Source organism: Phymastichus coffea, unplaced genomic scaffold (assembly GCF_024137745.1).
Source record: "Phymastichus coffea isolate CEN01 unplaced genomic scaffold, Cenicafe_Pcof_1.1 PCOF00163, whole genome shotgun sequence".
NCBI lineage: Eukaryota > Metazoa > Arthropoda > Insecta > Hymenoptera > Eulophidae > Phymastichus > Phymastichus coffea.
In genome coordinates, this window is record NW_026706974.1 from 358,843 (window position 1) to 381,161 (window position 22,319).

General features: G+C 34.9%; 2 protein-coding genes across 2 annotated transcripts; both read right to left on the reverse strand.

Moving 5' to 3' along the window:
* Positions 1-18,066: 18,066 nt before the first annotated feature.
* LOC131672953 (uncharacterized) lies at positions 18,067-19,513 on the reverse strand. The gene is made up of 3 exons (XM_058950535.1): positions 19,355-19,513; positions 18,863-19,173; positions 18,067-18,385 (listed from the first exon to the last, which is right to left on the reverse strand). Exons 1-3 carry the CDS (start codon positions 19,437-19,439, stop codon positions 18,293-18,295), a joined length of 489 nt encoding a protein of 162 aa, XP_058806518.1. The 5' UTR covers positions 19,440-19,513; the 3' UTR covers positions 18,067-18,292.
* Positions 19,514-20,869: 1,356 nt separating this feature from the next.
* On the reverse strand, positions 20,870-22,098 carry LOC131672954 (ecdysteroid-regulated 16 kDa protein-like). The gene is made up of 3 exons (XM_058950536.1): positions 21,967-22,098; positions 21,561-21,871; positions 20,870-21,422 (listed from the first exon to the last, which is right to left on the reverse strand). The coding sequence occupies exons 1-3, from the start codon at positions 22,049-22,051 to the stop codon at positions 21,336-21,338; spliced, it is 483 nt and encodes a 160-aa protein (XP_058806519.1). The 5' UTR covers positions 22,052-22,098; the 3' UTR covers positions 20,870-21,335.
* Positions 22,099-22,319: the final 221 nt, after the last annotated feature.

A 22,319-nucleotide genomic window follows, 5' to 3' on the forward strand; every position in this document is an offset into this window, starting at 1 on the left:
TTTTTTTTTGCTTCCAGTAAAGACCGTTGTATTCATTTTCAGTTCCTACGAGCTTTTATTTATCGGGTAATCTTTCAGGCACGTGGGATGATTTAGATGCGTTATCGATCTTGTTTTCTTTTTCTCTCTCGTTGAATGCCTCTCATCAAATGTTATGGTATAGAAAAGGTAGCAAAAATTGGCTTTTACCCGAAGGTCACAATTGCCGTTATGTTAATCAAAAGAGCTCTTTTTTACTTTCTGACTAAATCCACCCCTATTTGTCGCTCTCTTCTCAATTTTCTCATTTTTTTCCATTTCTGTTTATACATTAAATAATTTCTCTTTCCCATTGTTTATCCTATTCTCCATAACCTTGGTTCTCATCTTCTAATATACATATACTTCGTCCCATTTCATATCCTATCCCCCCCTTATACTCTCCCTTCCCCTCCACCCTCTCTCATCTTCTCGCGTAGAGCTCGTTCAATTTAAGTATCCGAAGGATCAGCGGCTCGCTTGGCGTATAACCTTTCTCTCTCTTTCTCTCCTCCGCCCCCTTCACAGCGTGGTGCCAGTTTCAGGACATTTTCCTCCTGTAACTTTGTTTTTCTTGCCTATGACACTGCCGTCTCTCTTGTATTTCGCGTTTCCCAACGATGCCACTCGATTTTTGCCTTAAAGCTTCGATCACCATCTTAATTTCTCTTACTTTTAAGAGACTAATAACAGAAATTCATTAGGCGCTCGTTGTGTCAGCTTAGTTTGGGATCTGGGTACCATCCTGTATGCAATAAGTTTACCAAAACTGTAAATCGATTATTCTTATGTATTTTAACTCCTTAAATTTGAATCGGCAAGTTAATATTTTGACAAACGCGTAGAACATTGTTTAAAATGCAGTTGTTTAAACAATTTATCAAAAAATGTTTTATTCGTGCTGGAAAAATTTTTTTTAGAAAATACGGCTTATTTTAAGGTGAAAATATCTCTTGCAACTTTTTCTTAAAATGCATATTTTAAAAGCTATAAATTTTTCAAGGTCTAAAATTGGATGTGTTTTATCAAATTTAAGTGTTAACAACTTTTAACCTAGTCAATATTTTTTAAAACGGAAAAAAGCAATTTATTCTTGGATACTTACTCTATAAATTAATATAGTGAAACATTAGTGCAGATTTCCCGTAGATGCACTTTTTAGCGATTAACAATGAGACTTTTTCGATGTTTCAATGATTGATCTAGTGCGCGCATTGGTAGAACCCATTGTATCAGGATTTTATACTGCGATTTTGGCCTTATAAATGTACAACATTTTGTAAACAACTAATGTAATTGTAACAATTAAAATAATTATTACAATAATTATTGCATTATTCAATAATAATTGTTTTCTAAATGGAAAGTTGAATCGCATGAAGCAAGCTAAAAAGTTTTGTTTTAAATAAAAATTCAAATCTGTCATTCGAGTTGTAACTCACAATTACTATACCATTGTGGCGTCGAGCACCTCACTGCTTGCATACGACATAAATAATAAAATATTTGAATCTAAGAAATTATATATAATGCTACCCCACCTCCCGAAGTTTTTATCATAAGTTGTAACTGCACAGCTTGCATAAGCGAAAAATCTTGTGTGAAATATAAAGTTAAATATTGTTCATTTTGTACATGTGCCAACGATGAAAAATGTAGGAATAAATTAAATTACTTTATCAGCCAATATAAGTTATTTCAATAAATATTGTTATATCGCTGACGTAATTGTTAGGACCTGAATCAATCTGAATTAAATATAATATAAAAAATTTCTATATAATAGAATCTATCGATATGCGTACTAGATCAAGCATTAAAACATCGAAAAAGTCTCATTGTTAATCACAAAAAAGTGCATTTACAAAAACCTGTACTGATGTTTCACTATATCAATTTATAGAGTAACTATTCAAAAATAAATCGCTTTTTTCAGTTTTAAAAAATATTGACTAAGTCAAAAGCTATTAACACTCATAGTTGGTAAAACATGTTGTATTTTGGACCTTGAAAAATTTATAACTTTGGAAATATGCATTTTACAAAAAAGTTATAAGAGACTTTTGCACCTTAAAGTAAGTTATATTTTCTAAAAACAAAAAACGTATCCAGCACGAATAAATCAATTTTGATAAATTGTTTGAACAATTTTATTTTAAACAATGTTCTGCGCATTTGTCAACAAATTGACTTGCGGATTCGACTTCAGGGGCTTAAAATACATAAGAATAATCAGTTTTCAGCTTTGGCAAACTTGTTACATACGGGATGGTACCCAGCTCCCAAACTAGCTGTAATTTGTATACTTTAACCCTTTAAGTTCCGTCATTATTTATCGCTCCTTGCTTTCCTTATAGCTACTCTTTATTTTTGGTAAATTATCTTTCAGTTTTTTTTTTTTTTTTTTTTTTTATTGAGCTTTCTCAACTCCTTTTGGAGTTATTTAGCTATAAGTTTACATTATTTTTTGATCTGTACAAGTAGGATACATTGTAGATATAGATGAAAGTTTTGCGGTGGAAAGATTTTACATATTATACATGTAGGTTACAATTTTTGAGAAACGTATACAATATATTACAAACTTCTGTTTTGGGATCATAGATTAGACAGTGGATATTCAGAGGTAGTTGAAGCCTGTGTTTTTTTAGTTGGTTAACAAGTTTTTTCCTTTGATTGTCAAGTAATGGGCATTGCCACACAATGTGGTCAATGTCTTGCAGATCGTGTCCGCATGAGCAACAGGCGGAGGAAGCCAAGTTTACTCGTGCTAAAGAGGCAGCTAAATTATAATGGTTAGCTCTCAGGCGATTTATTGTGACGATGGTGTCGCGGTTTAGATTCTTTTTGTGGAACCATGGTTGATTTTCCTCTGTGCCAAAGTAGTCAAAGTATTCTCTGCCTTTGTGCGTACTAAGTGATATATTTCTAATCTTGGTATTTACAGATGCTTCTGTTTTGAATATCTGACGCAAGTCGGAGTAGGGAATATGAGCGTATTTTGAGTGTGGTTTGCTAGTTGCATTTTTCGCTACCTCGTCTGCTGATTCATTCCCACAGATTCCAATGTGAGAGGGGATCCATATAAGCTGAACAGTGCTTCCGTTTGGGGAAGATTCTTTGAATCCATAAACTTTCTTTTTGATTTGCAGGAGGTAATTGTTTGTTTTAATGTCAAATATTGTGGAATTTAGTTTATGTAGAACGCTTAGGGAATCTGTGAAAACGAGAATGTTTCTGTTTGTATTTTCGAGCGCAAGATCGAGTGCATCGTTTAGGGCAATAGATTCAGCTGTGAATATGGAGGCTAGTTCGCAAACGCTGCGGTCAATCGTGAATTGCAATGCCGGGCATATACATGCTGTGCCAACCGACTGGGCTCCTGTTACTTTGCTACCGTCTGTGTAGACGGCTATAGCGTTGTTTTTTGTTACATAATTTTCTATGACACGATTTGGAAAATGATTAGTTTTTACAGTTTTTCCAAGTTCTAGATTTACATTTATGCTTTCGATTAGTGTATCGTAATTGTGCATGTAAATGTTGAATTTTTTGTCAGTTTTAATATGTTTTCTGAGAGGGATCACAATGCTAATACCTTTGGCTAGAAGGCTCTTTCTTTTATGTTTGTTGAATTTTGCATGAAATCGGATGATTGATTTAGTTACAGGTAGGCTTTTGTTGGTAATCACTTTTGACAGATATGTTGAGCACAAGTATACTCCCCTGTCGTACAGATATGGAAGTTTTGATTCTTGTGTTAGGACGTTGGTCGGGGTGGAGATCCTGTAGCCAAATGCATATCTTATGGCCAAGTACTGTATTCGTTCGAGGCTTTCCAATTGTGACTTTCTACGAGGAAAATATACAAAGTTAGCGTAGTCTACTATCGGTCGTATGTAGCTTTTGTAGAGCGTTATCAAAGTACTTGGATCTGCACCCCACCAGGTTCCTCTCAGGAATTTCAGTATATTCATTACACGTAGACATTTTTTTTTAACATTTGAAATATGTTCTTTGAAAGACAGTGTGTAGTCTAGCGTTAGACCTAGGTAGCGAGCGCACGCTGTAGACTTTATGTGTGAGTTATCAATCTTAATTTCGCTTTCGCCAGGAAGGATACCCAACTTGTTAAAGTGAATAAAGGTTGTCTTTTCAGGGGAGAGTTCAAGTCCAATATTATCTAGATTTGTTTTTATAATTTGTACAAATTTTTCGGTAGTGGATAGACCTGCTTCTGCGGATTTTTTTTTGACAATAATGGCTAGGTCGTCTGCAAATTTTGAAATAACCGCGCCTTTGGGTAAATTTTTGAGGGCCAGGCTTATATAAATAATAAATAATAAAGGACTCAACACTCCTCCTTGAGGGACGCCTTTGTATACATATCTAAATTCGTTGCCGAGAGTGTCTGCATAAATTATTCTTTCATACATAAGAAATTTGACAAATTCAATTAGATTCGAGGGACAGTTCAGGTCTGCTAAGACTTGTAAAAGAATTTCGTAATTTACGTTGTCGAAAGCTGATTTAATGTCCAAGAAAACTGCAAACACGTGTTGTTTTTCTTTAAAACCTTCCTCGATGATGAGTTTTAAATTCGCGAGGTTGTCAGTACACGATTGGCCCTTCCGGAATCCGGATTGGGCAGTTGGCAAAAGGTCATTACTTTCAAGATACCACTGTAGTCGATTTTTTATGAGGGTTTCGAACAGTTTACACGTACAGGAGGAGAGGGCTATTGGTCTGTAATTGGTTCCGTCAGATTTTTTAATGAAGTGAATGTATTGTTTTTTCCATTCGTTAGGATAGTCGTTAGATGCGTACATCTCATTAAATATGTCTAGGAGTATCAGTTTGTAATTAGTTGGTACAGTTTGGAGAATTTCGTAATCGATGCCATCCATGCCAGGGGAGGAATTATTTTTTTTCGGGTCGAGGGCCGCATTAAACTCGGAATACTGAAACGATTTACTTAGAAATTCGTTGATATTGCTGGGTGGGTGAAAATCTGGGTTAATGGGGGCCCATGGAGGAGCGACTTTGTTTAAGGCTTCTTTTATTTTTTTTTCCGCGTCAAAGTTAAAATCATTATGACGAATTTTTGTCCATTTATTTTTAAGAACTTTAATTTTGTTCCAAACATATGATTTGTTAGTCGTGAGGTTGAGTGTTTTAACAAAAAGTTTGAAGCTCTCTCTTTTTTTTGATTTGAGGGTCTTTTTGGTTATCGTGACTTGTTTTTTATAATTTATGTAGTCTTTCGTTTTATGTGTAAATTGCCATTTTTTATGAGCGGCTTTACGTAACCGTAGGGCTTTGTCGCATTCTGCGTCCCACCATGTTACCGGGTTTTTTATTTTACGATGTGGTTTTGGTAATTTTCTTTTAGGCGTGTTCAATTTTATAGTATTTGTGATTACTTTCATAAAAATTTGGTATTTTTCGCTAGGCAATGCATCACAGAATTCAGGTTCGTAAAATGTGGAGAAATTTTCTTTGAGCATTTCTTGTACTTTCGGCCAGCAGGTTCGGATAGAATTTACTTTGAAAGATTTTTTCTCGTAGGCACTTTTAGTTGCGTCTATATTTACAATGACGGGGAAATGATCAGAGCCGCGTGAATCATCGAGAACGGTGGTATCAATAGTATGAGCTATATTACATGAAGAAAAAATTAGGTCTATGTTAGATTTATTACCATTTGAAGGATTTATACGTGTTTGCGTTTTCGTGTTAAGAATTAAAAGATCTTTTTTATCGATCGCACTGTATAATTTTTTACCATGAGAGTCTTCTCCAGAACAGTTCCATTGTCGGTGGTGAGCGTTGAAGTCGCCGACGAGAAGAGAGTAGCTGTTGTTTTCTACGTTGTTTACGACTGCGTCCCAATCCTCTTGAAGTAGAGTGTTCCTGGGGGGTCTGTAGCAGGCAATGATGTCTAATTGCGGAGTGACATTGGTTATTTTAACGCCACAGATTTCGATTTTACCGTTCGCATCATTAAGAGGATTTAGTTCAATCGCGTTAAGTCCACTTCTTAGGGCGATTAAGATTCCGCCGCCAGCAGTTTCCGTTCTGTCTTTCCTTAATATTTGAAATCCCGGTATGTTGAAATTTTGATAGTCTGTAGTGAGCCACGTTTCGACACAGATAAAGATATCAATATTTACGAGAAGAAGGGGAAGTTCTTCAATACGTTTTAGAATGCTACGTGCATTCCAAAACGCGATTTTTAGATGTTTTTTACTTGTCGTTTTTATTTATCTTAATAGTCCGACTCTTGAGGTGAGTCTGTAAGTTCTTCAGATGGTAGTGACAATTTTTTCTTTATGCGGGTTAGCCTAGATTTGAGATTACTGTTTGAGAGCTGAGGATAGATCATGTCAATTGTATCTATGAGTCCTTTTATATCATGAGTGAATTCTTTTGCGATGTTATTAATTTTAGGCTGGCCACGACATTTTTCAAGGAACAATTTCATTTGGTCAAAGTTAATAGTTAGCTCTTGTCCGTCCAAAGCTTCTTTGGCTGGAGCTAATGCTGTTTCAATACTGACCGTTTCGTTGCTCTTTTTAGTTTTTTTGTGCTCGGGTTTTTTGAAAGTATTCTGGGCCGCAATTTCTTGAAGAGTTGGCATAGAATTTTCTGGAGGAGTTGTTTGAGTGCCTGAAGTTGCGTCGGAGGTAATAGAGGAAGGTGGGGGCCGCTTCTGACCACGTATTTGATTTTCTATGTCCATTTGCTGCTCGCTATGAGAATCGTGAAGGATATGTTGATTTTGAGCTAGCTCGGCGTTTTCTTGATTTCTAGCGTTGTTGATGGTTGTGTTGTTAGCTTGTGTTAGTGAGGCATGCGGGCATACTTTAGCTATGTGGCCGTACTGTTTACAAACAAAGCAGTGGGCTGATTCGGTGCTTAGATATACCCAGTATTGAGTTTCTTCATAGGTGATTTGTAGCGATTGTGGTAGCAGGTGCTCATCTTCCTCTTTGATGTATACTTGGCGTCTGAAAGAGAGAATATGTGATCGCCCTGGTTTATTTAGTCCTGCTCTGATGTTGTTCATTTGGGATACTATTGTAATGCCTTTATTTTTTAAGGCTTCAATGAAAACTTCGTTCGGTATTACTGGGCAAGCATTGGATAGGACCACCCTTTTGTTCTTTTCTAGTAGTGGGCGAATTTTGAGGGTAAAATCTTTGACTTGGACCATTTTGTTAGTTAGCTTTTCAACAAGAGCGTTATCACTTAAGTAGGTGCACACACGATTTCCAGAGATCTTTGAGATGTATTTAATGTAGGAGGCGTCTATAAGGGCTTCGAGACCGTCGATGTAGTCTTCTATGGTACAGCCTTCAATGGAATCTATAACAATAGCTTGGTCTTTTTTTGGCATTATTGAACTGGAAGTGACCTTTGCGTAGGATTGATGAACTTGGGTTTTACTAGCACTTTGGGTTTCTTGGTTCGAGGGCTCACCGCTTTGGGTGGCCATTTTCGGTTTTGGCTGCAACCGCAGTCAAGAACCAGAAAAGAATTTAACAGCGGTAAACTATTCGCGGACTTGTTCTGAGTTAGCTTACTGTTCCAGCAGAGGTGGAGAATGTTTATGTTTACATCGGAAAACACGTCTGCTCGCTACGGCTGCTCGAACGCGACTCTATCTTTCAGTTTGATAAGAAATTAGAGCAAAATAACGAGGAAGAAAGTTTTCTAAAGGCTTTTAATTTGTCACTTTTTATAGCTTGATGAATATTGCTTATTTGTGAATATTACTGAACTTTTGATTAAATAAAAATAATTCAAGTATAAAATTAGTAAAAGTTCGTTATAACTGCTAATGAAAAATTACTGCAACTTTCACAAAGTGACAATATTATTTTCAAATCTCATTAGAATGATAAACTCAGACTAGCGCGAAATGGAGAGAAATAGAAAACTTGTTTTAATAACCTTTGAAAAATTAGAAGAAAAAGCAGAACAGATTCTTATTGTCAATGGCTCACCTCGTCGCCGTTGAAATAAAAAAAAGTATTCTCTCAAGGAAAAACATTAATCTCTCGCCAAATTCCTCGGCGAGGTACTACAGGCCAATTCTCGATCGTATGTCAAGCTTTAAAAGTCTCTTCCGAGGCGCGGCGACACTCGACGTCAAATCATTCGAAGGAGTCGTTTCTTCCGTGGCAAGACGCTAATACTTATTAATTGACGGTGTTACTGACTTGGGTAGAAAAACAGTTTTTGTTCTCCCCTATCTCCTTTCCGTTGCAGAACGACGCGACGCAGTTCTTCGCTTGCCGCGATTAATTAAAATTCTCTTTGTTCAGTGATATACATTGGACGACTTTTGTGTGTCATTTTTCTGAAGAGGAAGGGAGAAGCTTCTGTTAGGCGCGCAGCTCGTTCTTTTCATCCACGCCAACCGTAACCATTTCATATGGTCTGAATGGGAGGAAGTCCGACTTTACCTTTTGCCGGATTAAAATATTTGCGCAGCCATTTCTACTCTCTCGGCTCCGGCTACTTCTCTCTCTCTCTCTGTCTCTCTCTTTTTCTCTCTTTATTTTTCACATGAAATTTTCGGAGTTTCGCTGTGAACGGACCGCTTGTTTTTCAGCCTCTTCCCTAGTAAATAACCTCATTTGAATAGTCACCGCCGCAAGAGAGGGTAGCATGCGAGAGAGTTGATACAATGAGTTTATATTTTTTAAGTGACTTAATGGGGTTTTATCTAATTTTATATTGATAAATGTGTTTGTAGTTTAATGTAAAATTGAAAATCGTATATTCAGCATAATGGATTGTTGTTCGTAGCATTTGTTTGAATACATTCATAATTACGCGTGCAATACACGTTTCTCTAGCAGCCAGGCGCGTGACTATCGTGTGAGCACTTATTAGGCGTGAGCATTTATAAACAATTCACCTTTCAAGCCGTGACGCCACACACAACGAAACCGCTGGTGTGTTCGCCTTCTGCAATTGCGTATTTAATCTCTCATTATTTTCGGATACTTCGGTTCCCCTCATGACCTTATTCCCGTCGCGTCCGAAATATCAGCCTCGTATATCGAGCGTTTTCCTTTGTCGCGTGTGCTCGCTCCCCTATATATACCTGCAGGATTACCATTATAGCTTTTTTATTGGCCTGTAAAATTTTACCACCCACGGCATTACTTATTAACGAGGCTGTGCTCTTCTCTCGCTGTACCAATTGACTTTTTACGGTTTGTAATATATATATATATATATATATATATATATATATATATATATATATATATATATATATATATATATATATATATATATATATATATATGTGTGTACATACATATATATCTGTACATGTGTGCTCACGCGCGAATGTATGTGTATGAAATTGCGTTAAATCTAGATTTAAAATTGGACGCTTGAGCGCGTGTGTCCATTTACGACGTGTCTACTTCTGACGGATACTTTCTCCTTACGAGGATTACAAGGGAAAATAAAAAAGAAGAACCAGAGAACTTTTGACCTCGCGTAACGCGTCTTTTTTTACTACCCAGCGGTCGCTCATATTTGAATCAAGAAGAATTATAAATAAACATATTACATTTATAACTTCGTTACTTTTTTCAAGTGGATTCAGTTCTGAAAAATATCAATTATTCACGAAGATGATATTGAGTTTTTCACACGGTCTGCAGATTCTGATACATTAAATTTAATAATCATTTAACTTTCATTTATTCATTTTAATATCAAAGATCTATAACGGAATTAGTCGAAAAATTGTGTTTTTGTCAAGAATTTCTTAACCTGAACTTTGCTAAAAACGCGACGTATGCTTTGATAGGACACACATACACACACACATACTTAAAATATTATCAAATGAAGCTCTCAATGGAATTGTGTTTCGTCAATCGTAGTCATCTCATGAGAGAGCGTCAGGCGTATAGTAGTCGAGATCGGGTGATAGTCAGACTCGGCTGCCTATATGTGTAGCGCGCACGTTATATATTAACTGACATAACAGCATCTCGTCGTCATCGCTCGACAAAAGAGAAGAATTGTGTATGTCTCGTCTCTACGCCCGCTATGTCCACTCAATTTATCACGCTTGTGTTATTATTTTTCTTCACATCCTACTACGTAATTTATATGGCATTTTGAATATATACACTTTCCTTGGTATATATAATGTTCTACAATTTTTTTTCAAATTGTCCGACGGTTTGTCACGTCACTTGAAAAGTACTGTGTGCACTTTGAATTTTTATCAGCATGATTTTACCAAATATCGAAATTGAAATTCGATTATATCCATTGTGGGATTGTTCTTACGTTGGTTGTTAAGTGTTTTATGTGATAATTGTTAGTAGTCAATCTAGTGACGTCAAAGTTCATAATTCTATCAGTGGGAAATAATTTGCTCAAAATTGTAATCTCCGGATATACATTGAAATTGATTCTCTCTACCGATCGTTAAAAATTCACAAGTGCTCCGATTCAACTTTATTTAAAAAAAAGTTAAGCCGTTCTCAAACTGAATGACGCTTTCTCGCAAATACAGAGTCCTCCTGACATGGAAAGTCCTGGCAAGCATGAACGTAAAACGCTGTATTGTGGTAGCATTTGGATTGTATATCGTCGGCATGTGCGCTCTGAGAAAAATGTATTTCTCTCGCGCCAAATTTTCGTCTTTTTTTATTCGGCATTGTTATCCGAGGATTCACGCGTGCAGGTGGATGCGAAAGTGGGAAAGAGGACAGGAGTTGCCATACTCGCTTTTACTTCCCGCACGCGCACGAGATCGTTATTTTATTTCACTATAATTCAAGTTACTTCGCACCGCTCTCTCTCTCTCTCTCTCTCCCTCTCTCTCTTTCTCGGTGGTGCGCGAAACCCATATTTTTTAGGCTTGACACGCGGGGTTACGTGCTAGTAGCAGTACCGCGAAGTAGTCGGTTCCCAGTTCCGCAGGTTTTTTGATTTTTCCTTAGCTACCACTGCCGCAAGGCAAGAAAAGTCGCACGCGCGAATCCCTCTTCCTCTCGCAGTCCTATTATCTTCTTTTTCTTCTTCGCTCTTCCGCTCTCTGCCTCTCCTTCTCTTCTTCATTTTCTTTTTGTTTCCCTTTGAATCCCAACGCATCGAGGATAGGTCTCTCTTTCTTTTTCGAGAGAGAGAGAGAGAATACGATTTCCTATCTTTTGCGTGCTGTTGCACGGACTGCTACTGCTTCTTTTTTTCTTTAGTACTGTACTAATCTTTTCTCTCATGTAAACATGAAGTCTTTTCATGATTTATAGAGGCGCTTAAACTCATAATCGGGGTCGTTATAAGTCGCGTACGTTATTAGATTAACGTACACAAATATTTTTCTATTGTCTGCTAACTTTTAAAAGACGTAAACGCTCTTCTTTTTTGCTGAACGCTCTAAATTCTCTTTGAATTATCTCTCGAGTGCATATGATAATTCTTAAAATATCAATTATTTAATAAATGTGGGTCCAATTCGAAAAGACAAGTTCACTGCGTATCAATTTACCTAGGTATAAGAAGAAATAGCGTATGGATAAAAGATTGAAATTGGAGATTGATGCTGGAAAAGCGATGCCGGAGAGAGAAAGAGGGAGAATACACAGCTCGAATTGGGAACTTCCGCGGGCGAAAAACGCCGCTATAGTCACTCGAGCGAGCTCAAAGTCTGACAGCTAATACGATCTTGACGGGATTCTTAGACGAACGGTACGCAAGAGCGACGCTAGATAAAGAGCTCCATGATCCGATGGAATCCGCTTGAGACTTTTTTTCTTCGCAGCTTATTTTTCCCTGATATGACAAAATTAGGGCAACTCATTGACTGTACCGTCCATTCATACTGTATAATATATATAGACGTTCGATATACATTTTTGAAGTAAGAGAGGTTTGAATTCAAGGATTTTCGAAATAATATAGGGAATCGTAAAAAAAGAACAATTGCTTAAAAGTAAAGTTTTTGCTTTAATAAACTAAATGTATGCCTTCATAAACGAAAATTCTTAATTGTTTTTCGGAAACGAAGATGAATTGTAAGAACTACGAGTGGGATACAGAGGACAAATCAATATCTCTTTCAATATGCAAAATATAGAAAGTAGACTATGAAACTAAAAAACAACGAAGTAACATGAAAGCATGTGATTTTTGTGAGATAACTCTGTGCTCGTTTCATCAACTTCTTCAGGTATGCTATCATATTTTCTTACTCGCTTGCGAGATAGCAACAGAGTTATTTCCAGAAAATTCATACACATTGTTGGATAATTAATCTAGATGCCTCGTAGTCTTTGTCAGGATCTACGTAAATGAAATATCGCAAATAGCAGCGGTAACTCTATTAAATTCATTTGCAATTTGCTACATCAAAGATGTTTGGAAAATAATCAATCTAAGAAAAGATGAATATCGGTCAAATTATATTTTTGGTGAATGATATTACTTTTAGCTAACACTGTTCCAAGAAGTATATATTTAGCAATGTACATGTATTAAGCTTCTTTTCTATACTGGAGTTTGATATGAGAGTGCAACTGATATGTATTCAATATACAGTTCGGTGAACTGTATAAAATTGAATAACGAGTTGGAGTATTAAACTTTATCTTTTCGATAACAATTTTTAGATTGGTATTCTCGTCTGACATTGTAGAAGGTACATTATTTCGATATCGAACTAAAAGAATGATTAGGAACCGAGTCACTACAAGATGCAAATTTCCAAGTTTTATACTTTTGTCGTAATCTACAATTTTTCCAGCGCGTAGAGAAAGGCTCTAACAACTAAAAGTCACAACTTGTCGTAGCTTTAAAATTTTGACAGCAACTGCTGTGGATGTTGAAGATATCGTCGTGTCGTCGTCGTCGTCTTCCTGTAAAGTAGAGGTGACAGAAGCACGCCGAGGGAGAAGAAGGTGCCAAGCGAGAAACTAATGAACGGCTTCGGTTTATCTGGCTGCTGGGAGGCACAGAGAGAGAGAGAGAGAGAGAGAGAGATAGTGAGAGAGAGAGAGAGAGAGAGAGAGAGATAGTGAGAGAGAGAGAGAGAGAGAGAGAGAGAGAGACAGAGAAAGGGAGAGAGAAGTCTCGAAGGGCGTTTATCTCCGTCGAGTGAAATTCTTGGCGTCGACTCTCTCTCTCCTTCCTACGTAACTCGCGCTTGCACGAGTGCTGAGTTATGTGCCGCGATCCATGGCTAAAAACTTCAGCAGTTTCGCGCGAGTCCGCGTGCTCCTGCCACTGCAACTGCAGAGGGAAAAAAAATCTTTTTCTTTCTTCGCGCGTTTTATCGGCCACGCAGAGTTACAGATCGCTCGCTCGCGGGCTTTGTCGCTTTTAATCTGCGTCCTCTTTTGTCTGGCTGGTATTTGGTTTTTTGTTCGTTCGTTCCCCGACCGGACCGTTCGTTAAAAGAGTCGCCACGATGCTAAATCCTAAAAATTTTATCAGCCCAAGACTATAAATTATACGGGAGGCTCGGTTCTCGCACGCGCTTTTTCAAACGTCGCTTTTTAATTGTGACTCGAGAGCGCGCCGCCTACTCTTCTTTTTTTTGTTGGCCGCAACGCGCTCTTCGTTCGCGTCATTAATAATTTTTTGCGCTTGCATTAATAATCAGCCAAGTTTTCCTGTGACACATAGTTCACTCGGATATTTTACAACAGTGATAGCCAACGTCTCATTTGGCTGGCAATCTATACTATATATTTGCATTTTAAATATTCATTTTAATTATTACGCACGGGAACTTTCGTCTCATCATCTATTGGACTATTACCTGTATTCATAGTGAACATGTGCTTATAAAAATTACAGAGATGGCTAGGGTAACAATTACGGTGAATAGTCTGTAAAAGTCAAGGTACCTGTTCCGTAAGCATTCCCGAGCCGTCACCACAAAATTTTCATGTAACTCTTTACTTTCACAGACACCTATAATTTTTCCACCAAACTTCAAAAGCTTAATTAAGTTAAATTATTTTTTAAATTATAGTAATGATATACATGAGAAGGTTTAATCATAAAGAAAAATTTATTGAACTATAAATCATCTAAAGAAATAAATGTTGAAGGTCAGGTTTATTAAATTCTTCAACCATTAGAAAAAGCACTAGTTTTGTAAAATTATTTTGTGAAATTCCTCATCAAAATATTAAAAGTATAGCGTATAAGTCCGAAAAAATTATATTTTAAAAGGAATATGGAAAATATAAAACATTTATTTAAGAATGTATAAAAGAAAACATAAGTTTACGATAATGACGTGATAAAAATACAACTAATCTCTAGAATTTTTATGAGGTTTCTTTGGAAATTTCAATGTTTTGAAAGTTATGTAACAAACTGTACGGTTGCCATGCTCCTACATTACCGATCGTAACCGTAATCTTTTCGGTAAACTTGTTTTCCGTGTAAAATATTAATCGCAAATTGCAGAGCAGGTTGCTGTATATCAACGTTCATACTTTCTGCAAGTTCAACAAAATTTGTCAGCATGACTTTTTTAATGGAATACCAAATTATTATATCATGGTTAGATAATATTTTCTATTGCATTGCAATAGCTAGTAACAACAGTAAAGCAACGCTTACGTATACAATTACGCTTTCACTTGTCCAAAATTAAAAATAGAGAAGAGAGTTTATCAAGAGTATAAAATAGTAAAACCAAAAGAGACTAAAAGAGAGGGGCGAGACAGTGACAGAAAGTAAGAAAGCATAAAAGCACATAAACAGAATCGTCTACGTGACATTCAAACGAATATTTCAGTACGTCCAAATTACATTACAACACCGACCACCGAGCAATTTACGCTTACAAAAAGGCGAAGAGAGAGCTCGTAACAAGAGAGAGAGAGAGAGAGAGAGAGAGAGAGAGAGAGAGAGAGAGAGAGAGAGAGAGAGAGAGAGAGAGAGAGAGAAAGAGAGAGAGAAAGAGAGAGCGAGAGGGGGGATATTCCTCTGAATAATTTCGCCTCAGTGTGTATGAGGCATAGTATACTGTCCTTTTCTCACATCAGACATTTGTCGTTTTACCGTGGATGGACGTTGTCAGATCCATTAGCACTCTGAAACGGATTATAAGCGTATCGAGTGAAGTATGACAAGAGAGTAGAAGAAGACATATTTCTTATGTATACATGTGCGAGCAGCAAGATAAAAGTTAAAAAATAAAAATAAGCAATATTGTTGATGAGGCAAGGTAACAGCGGGGCTATAACTTACAGAACGTCACTTTTTCTTTCTCCTCTTATTTTTTATCTTTTATTTTCTTTATTATGAGGCTATTCTCAAGCAAGTCTTCCTTATTTATAGACGAGATGCCTAACAAAAGAAGAAAAATAGTTGGAACTTAACTTTGGCCCTGTCTCGTCCACTACAGTAAGAGATGAAGAGTTGCAATCATTTGAAGCAAATATGACCCTCGAATAAACTATACTTACATCAAATTCATAGGTTTTTGAGGATTGCAAATCCTGTAGAAGATATGATATTCGCATCAGATTTATGTAGAACATAATTATTTTTAATATGGAATCTATGGATTTCAATGATTAGATGTGGTATGTTAAAGGAAAGTCAAAGAACGATAAAAAATAATTTCAAGTTGTTAACTGATATTCGTTATTTGCTCGATTGGAAATAACTAGTGGCTGTAGGAAGTTATCCAGGAAATAATGAAGCAGTCAAATAACGATTGTGTTGTAGATCAGAATAGAATTGCTTACGGCGAGAGGAATAGGGACGAGTGGTGGCGGCTACCAGTTAGCTGTACACTGACGAAGCCGCTATACGGCTTTCGCTTTTACCCTCTTTGTGCATTTCTCATTCCTCGCTGTCGGTACCATTATAAAGTGCACCACTTCGACATTAGTAACTGCTCAAACTATCCCAAACGCTTTGAATCTCGTTTGCATGTTCGTTATGCACGACCATGTGCTAAATGCTCTATCTCACACGCGCGCGCGCGCGCGTATTCCAATTTCTGATGAGCCTTACTACTGGAATCTTCTTTATATATAGCTTCGCATATTAGTGGTTCTCGTTCCGAACTCATGTAAAGTCATTAATCGTTTACTTCGTTTAGTTCTAAAAACATTGTATTTCTCTTATCGTGCTTTGATAATACAAGAAATCCTGAATATATAATTTTGAATATTTAAAAAATTGTAAAGATCCTCAAAAAGAAGTATATTGATACAGTTAGCAGTATCTAATAGAATAGTGTATTTATGAAAATAATATTTTCTATTATATGCATCAGTAATTGAACTTTAAAACATTTATTTATATTAAAGATATATATATATTATAGTCAAAAAAGCAAAATCATCAGCCTATGATGGTTAAACTATAAGTTAAGATTTCACAACAAGGTGTGCTTTTTCTACAATTAATGCATGGATATTGAGAATCAAGTCATACGGACGTCTTCATATACTATACTAAATTTGACATCAATACTGACCTAAAACAGGTAAGAAGGTATAATATATTCATCAATGCATTTAATTTTTTCCATTATATATACGAATATACGAAGTTATTATTTTCAGAACTGTCGAATGATTGTTGAATGAATAATTTACAATTTTTTTGAGAAACAAATTTCAAACGAAAAAATGCCGTTGTTCGCGTCCTGTGCTATCCCTCGTTTACAATAAGCACTCGTGCTTCTTTTTTACTGTTAACTGCAACTCCTCGACAGACGCGTACCTTATGTTTCCTTTTCTCTCATTTGGTCATCTCAGTCCCTAATTAGTCTTTCCAGCATGTATTGAGAAAACCCAAATTACCTTCTGTCGCGTTGAGCCATAAAAAACGGACCTTGAAGCACGCGACCCCTAAAGTAGCTACGAGTTTGCACAGACATCGCGTAGAGTTGCTGTCATCTTGTTCTCTCCTAATCGTTGCTTGGTTCCCCTCTAGAGGAGCCTAAAGGTGAAAGGGCACACAGTTCTGATCCTTTCGTTTTTCGCCATTTTTTCTCACCGAAAAACAGACGCGCTCGAGAACGTCAATCTCGCTCGAAAGTTTGAACCGTCGAGTACTAAGCCACTCGCTCTTCGTTAACTGCCGGCACCTGCTCATTTCTCTGTGCGATTTAGTTCGACCGTTGTCATTATCTTCCATGGCTTTCGTATGTACCTGTGTTTGTTTTACCGCTACAGTATGTATTCCCTTGCGACGACCACTAAGAGGCTAGCGACGGGTTAACCTGCTATACTAGTAGAGGTAGCATCAGTCCTCCTACCATACATCTGCTACCCTCAGATCAGCGACTCAGCGACATCATAGTGAGGGCTGTTCCGTTCCCGAGACATCGGGACTGCATGTGCTCTTTCGCTCTGACAGCATCTTCTCCCTCTCGCGCTATTTATTGTATGTAAGCGTCGTCCGTGAAGTAAGAGAGATCTCCAAGCGACCGTAGCGAATAGCCATTCCACTGTATCTTTGTAAGGGCTAATCGAGCTTATCTCATTTCAATTGTGCATTTCCACTGTAAGTTAGATGTTTTCTTTACTTCTTTTCTAATGCTTTATTGATGTAAAATTATTGTATAATCTGCACGCCTTCGGCTTTTTCCTCGTTACTTTGAGGAGGTTTTTTTATACCTATTAAAATCCTTTTATTTAATTAAAATCTACATGCTTTTTATTTATGCAATTCTTACATTGCCCCTAATTCACATTACTACTTATTATTGTTCAATTCAACGTATTTTCTTCACTGCGTAATTTATTTGACCTCAATTATATAAATTTACTATCTGCTATAGGACGTTTTGCACTATTAATTCCGTGATTTATCTATCTATTCGATTATTTTCTATAACCAGAACAACCGTAACAACATCTAAATAATTTATATGATTTTATTAACAACGGATTAACAACGGTCATTCTGTTTAACTTCCACCACATGAAATTATCCTGTAAATAAGGTTTAATATGCACGATTGCTTCAAAAGAACTATTGTTAATTCGAGCTTTGATTTTGGAGTAATTATAACGGTTTGTTATTTAAAAGCTTCATTTATTTGAAATAACAAATGACTTTAAAGAAATCATTTCTTATTCTAAGTTCCTAGTATAGTAGATTACTAGAACAAAAAATAATACATAAACCGAAAAATAGTTCTATATAGAGTTATCGATAACATTCTTAATAGTAAGAAAATAATTAAGTAGTTTTGTTTTGACTATAAGAAATGGTTCTGTTTCATGACAAGTTTAGTCTCTTATTCTTTTTTCTCTTGAACTCTTATAGGAAGTCCAAAGCAAGTAATGGTATTATTACCACTTTTTAAATGAAATTGCATATTCATATTGGCCTGAAAATAAAAAATAAATTCAGTTCGATCGAACGATTCATTATTTGTAATTAAATTTAAAAATTTATCGAAGCTAACTCTTAAAAACTGCTCTGAGTGGGTCTAGTTTTGAATCGACCTACTTATATACAATACATACAATACAATCTATACAAGATATAACAACCTAATTTCTACACAACCTTTGCAATTGAATTTAATCTATCGTTTATAAAATGAGAGATTGAATACTATTCTTTTCAATTAATATACATCAATATTCGAGATATTCACTTTGTTGTTGCTATTTATAATCAAGTTAACGAAATCAGTTAAGCGACTTGAGCAAATAAGTGAATCAAAGCAGCTGATGTAAAATATTATAAGAAAATGAAATATTTTTTGAATAATTAGCTTGTTACTTGAATATTTATTATTATTATTATTATTATTATTATTATTATTATTATTATTATTGATATTTAGTAGAAAAATTACCCAAATTTCGTCTTTTTTTATTGTGATTAGTTTTTTGTACACATACGATTTGCCCTTTTTCAAAGGGCATCCTTTCTTGCCATTCATATCTGATATATTTTGGCAAGCATTAGAGTCATCTGCGCTGGTAATTTGTACTGGCTGTTTAAATACTGATGCAGTTGCAACTGCTTCGAGATTGTCGACATTTTTCGGTGATTTAAACTTTTGTTCAAAGTTGTATGTTTGACCTCTATTTAAAATGCATCGGCCATCAGTACCAGTACAGTCTTCAAGATTTACCTCAAGATCTTTTATTTTTGGTGAATCTTCTATAAAATAAAAAAAATTTTTATGACAATAATTGTATTATTGATAGCAGTGAATTTTTGAAGGTAAAGCATGACTACATATATTTTGTAAATTCAAGAAATATGTTTTATTTGTATGAAACTCCACGAATTATATAATGATTTAAAAGAAAACACCTTTTGATATATGCTTTGAACTTACTTGCTTTGCATTTTTCTATTTTTGTTGAATTTGATCCCACGATAATCGCAATGAGGACAGCAAAAACTTGTAATACTTTCTTCATATTGACTATTAAATAAAACACGTAATAGCACAAAAAAGTTTTATATAGTCTAGAATAAGTGGTTTTTTCACTAAAATGCAATTATGGACGATAATATTTATCACTGGTGTACAAAATAATCAATGGATATATTATGAGCAAATTATTATTCCTATAATCTACTGTACAATTATCTATGAATGATGACCTTTATAATATTACAACATTTTATGAAATTTTTCCTTGTAGTTAAATAATTATTCACGTATTATATAATTATATACCTATATTATAGCTACAGTCCGGCATTGGCTAACTGTAGCCGATAATGTAGCTTTATAAGTAAAATGCCAAGATGATGATTGTCTCATAGTCAAGAGTAAGTCTTAGTTTTATTCAGCTGGATCTATTATTAGCTTGTGTCTAGAGTTTTTGTTTTGATATTGTTATGGTATTAGAGTTTCTTGTTTGAATCTTCAAAATTTAAAATAACATGCACGTTTTATCTACTTATGATTCAATTAGCATTATAATTTTCCTGAACGTCGTAATTGTAGAAAAATCATCAAAAATGTATTATCAAAAAACGAAGAAATATTTGATGTATCATATGTATATTATTCTCTTTTTCTATAATACAGAGACGAGAATGATCGCTAGAGAAGTACTTTTGTTGCTTTTAAGTGATAGTATAGTCTATCAAAGGAAACATTGTATTATACATATGTATCTTTTCTTTGTTAAAAATATGTCCTAGTCCTAAGCCAATTATTACTTTTCAACATATTTTTTAATTGTATTAATATTTGAGGCTTCAAAAAACTATTTAGTTATTCAATATTTCACAAGTTACTTAGCAATTTAATGTGTAACTAATTAATTTTACGTGAACATTTATTTACCCTTGCGAGATCAATTTCTTCCATATTACTGTTGAAATTCGATTACTCTTTTTGGCCATTACACTTTGTATTATTAACTATTGAAAAATTCTATTCAATATATTCTTATTGGAGTATCTTATATTCTTAAATTTTCAATTTCGATGGAATGTTGAATTCCAATTCCAATTTCGAACAAAAATAAATAAATAAATAAATTAAAGATCGATAGGAGTGCTAAGCACGCGATGTGATGCATCTAGTACCTCTGAATCGCTAAAGTTTGTTATTCTTGATAAAGAAAAGATAAATTTGCGAATAAATGACGAAAGCAATCGTAATGTAATTACCTGCTTTGTGTATATTATCAAAATTTACACTACAAGTTTAAGATTAGCCGTAAGATTTTATCATATATACACTTTATGAAAGAGACCACAAGGAGAAAATTTACATTTTGTAATATTAATAATTGTTATAGGAATAGATATTAGATCAATTACGAAACGCATGCACACACACACGTATGTATATATATACGTTAATAAACATTGTTATAAAAAAGAAAAATGGATTTTAAAAAATTGTTTTTATTTTCAAAAGCACTTGATTCTGTAAGATTTATCACTTATCAATTGATGAAGAAACTCAGTTGGAAATCGACGAAAATTGACTTGAAAATATTACAGAAAAACAATGCGTAATTAGCAAGGATAGCAAAACGGACAGCTATAATGATATTTGGGTTGGATAGAAAAATTGCGCGGAATTAGTAACGAGTTTTGCCATTTTTATCAATCAAGCTTAGTTTTTTTATAATTTTTCTAGGTGATCAATTACCGTCCATTTCCTGTTAAGTTTATTCTTCCCTTACCACTCTATATACCCGATACGTTGTACCTACATTAAAAGTATATATTACATAACTTGAAAATTATGCTGCATTGTGATTAACAAGTTTGCAACAGGAAATAAATTGCCAAAACAATTCGGTTCAACTGCAAAGGTTTATTTCACGACGGTTTGAGTTTACTAATTATTTATCTTGAATTTTTATAGGAATTTCGAAGCAAGTAAGACTTTCATTAGCGTGTGTCAGATGCCATTGTACGTTAATGCTAGCCTGCAGACAGAAAATATTTTGTTATTATATGACTATCGGATTTATATGCAGAATTTTGTTAATAAATAAAATCTTTTAAAACGTAATGGACTTTCGTTAACAAACTATTAATGTAATGATATTTGGTTGCTAAATTACCCTTATTTCGTTTTCCTTTATTTTAATTGCATTTTTGTAGATGTAGTTTTCACCCTTCTTTAAAGGGCATACTCCTGTCATACCTTTTGTATTTTCTATTTTTTTACATGCTTCAGGATCACTCGCACTTTTAATAGATATTAAATATGTAAAGACTAAACCAAATGCGTTTGATTGGAGATCATCGACATCTTTTGGGGCTTTAAATTTCTGTTCAAAGTTGTATGTTTCACCCGCAGTCAATACGCACGGTACTTCATCTGTACAATTTCCAAGCATAACCTTGAGATCATTTATTGAAGGCGCATTGTCTACAAAGAGAAATAATTTTTCATTTACATACTTTCTCTAGTGTATACGTCAATTTTTTCCAATATTTTTGTCAAATATTATATACTTTCTTTACCTCCTTGGCATTTATTTATTTTTGTTCCATTCGAATCTAAAATGATCATCACTACAACAGCTATAACTTGTAATATTGACTTCATCGTGACCACTGAAGGATGCCTTACGTCGGAAGTAAGTTTTATATAAGCTTGAGTAGTTTTCTAGTTAAGCACAATTATCAATGATAATATTATCAGTGACGCCAAAGTACTATGAATAGATATTTTATGCGAACATCGATATATCTATATCTTTCTAATAATTACAGATGAATACTACGACAATATTTTGCCTTGAGCTTCTACATTGCTGAATAATTATTTATTGTATTTATAAAAAATAAATTTATCAATAAATACAACGTTATTA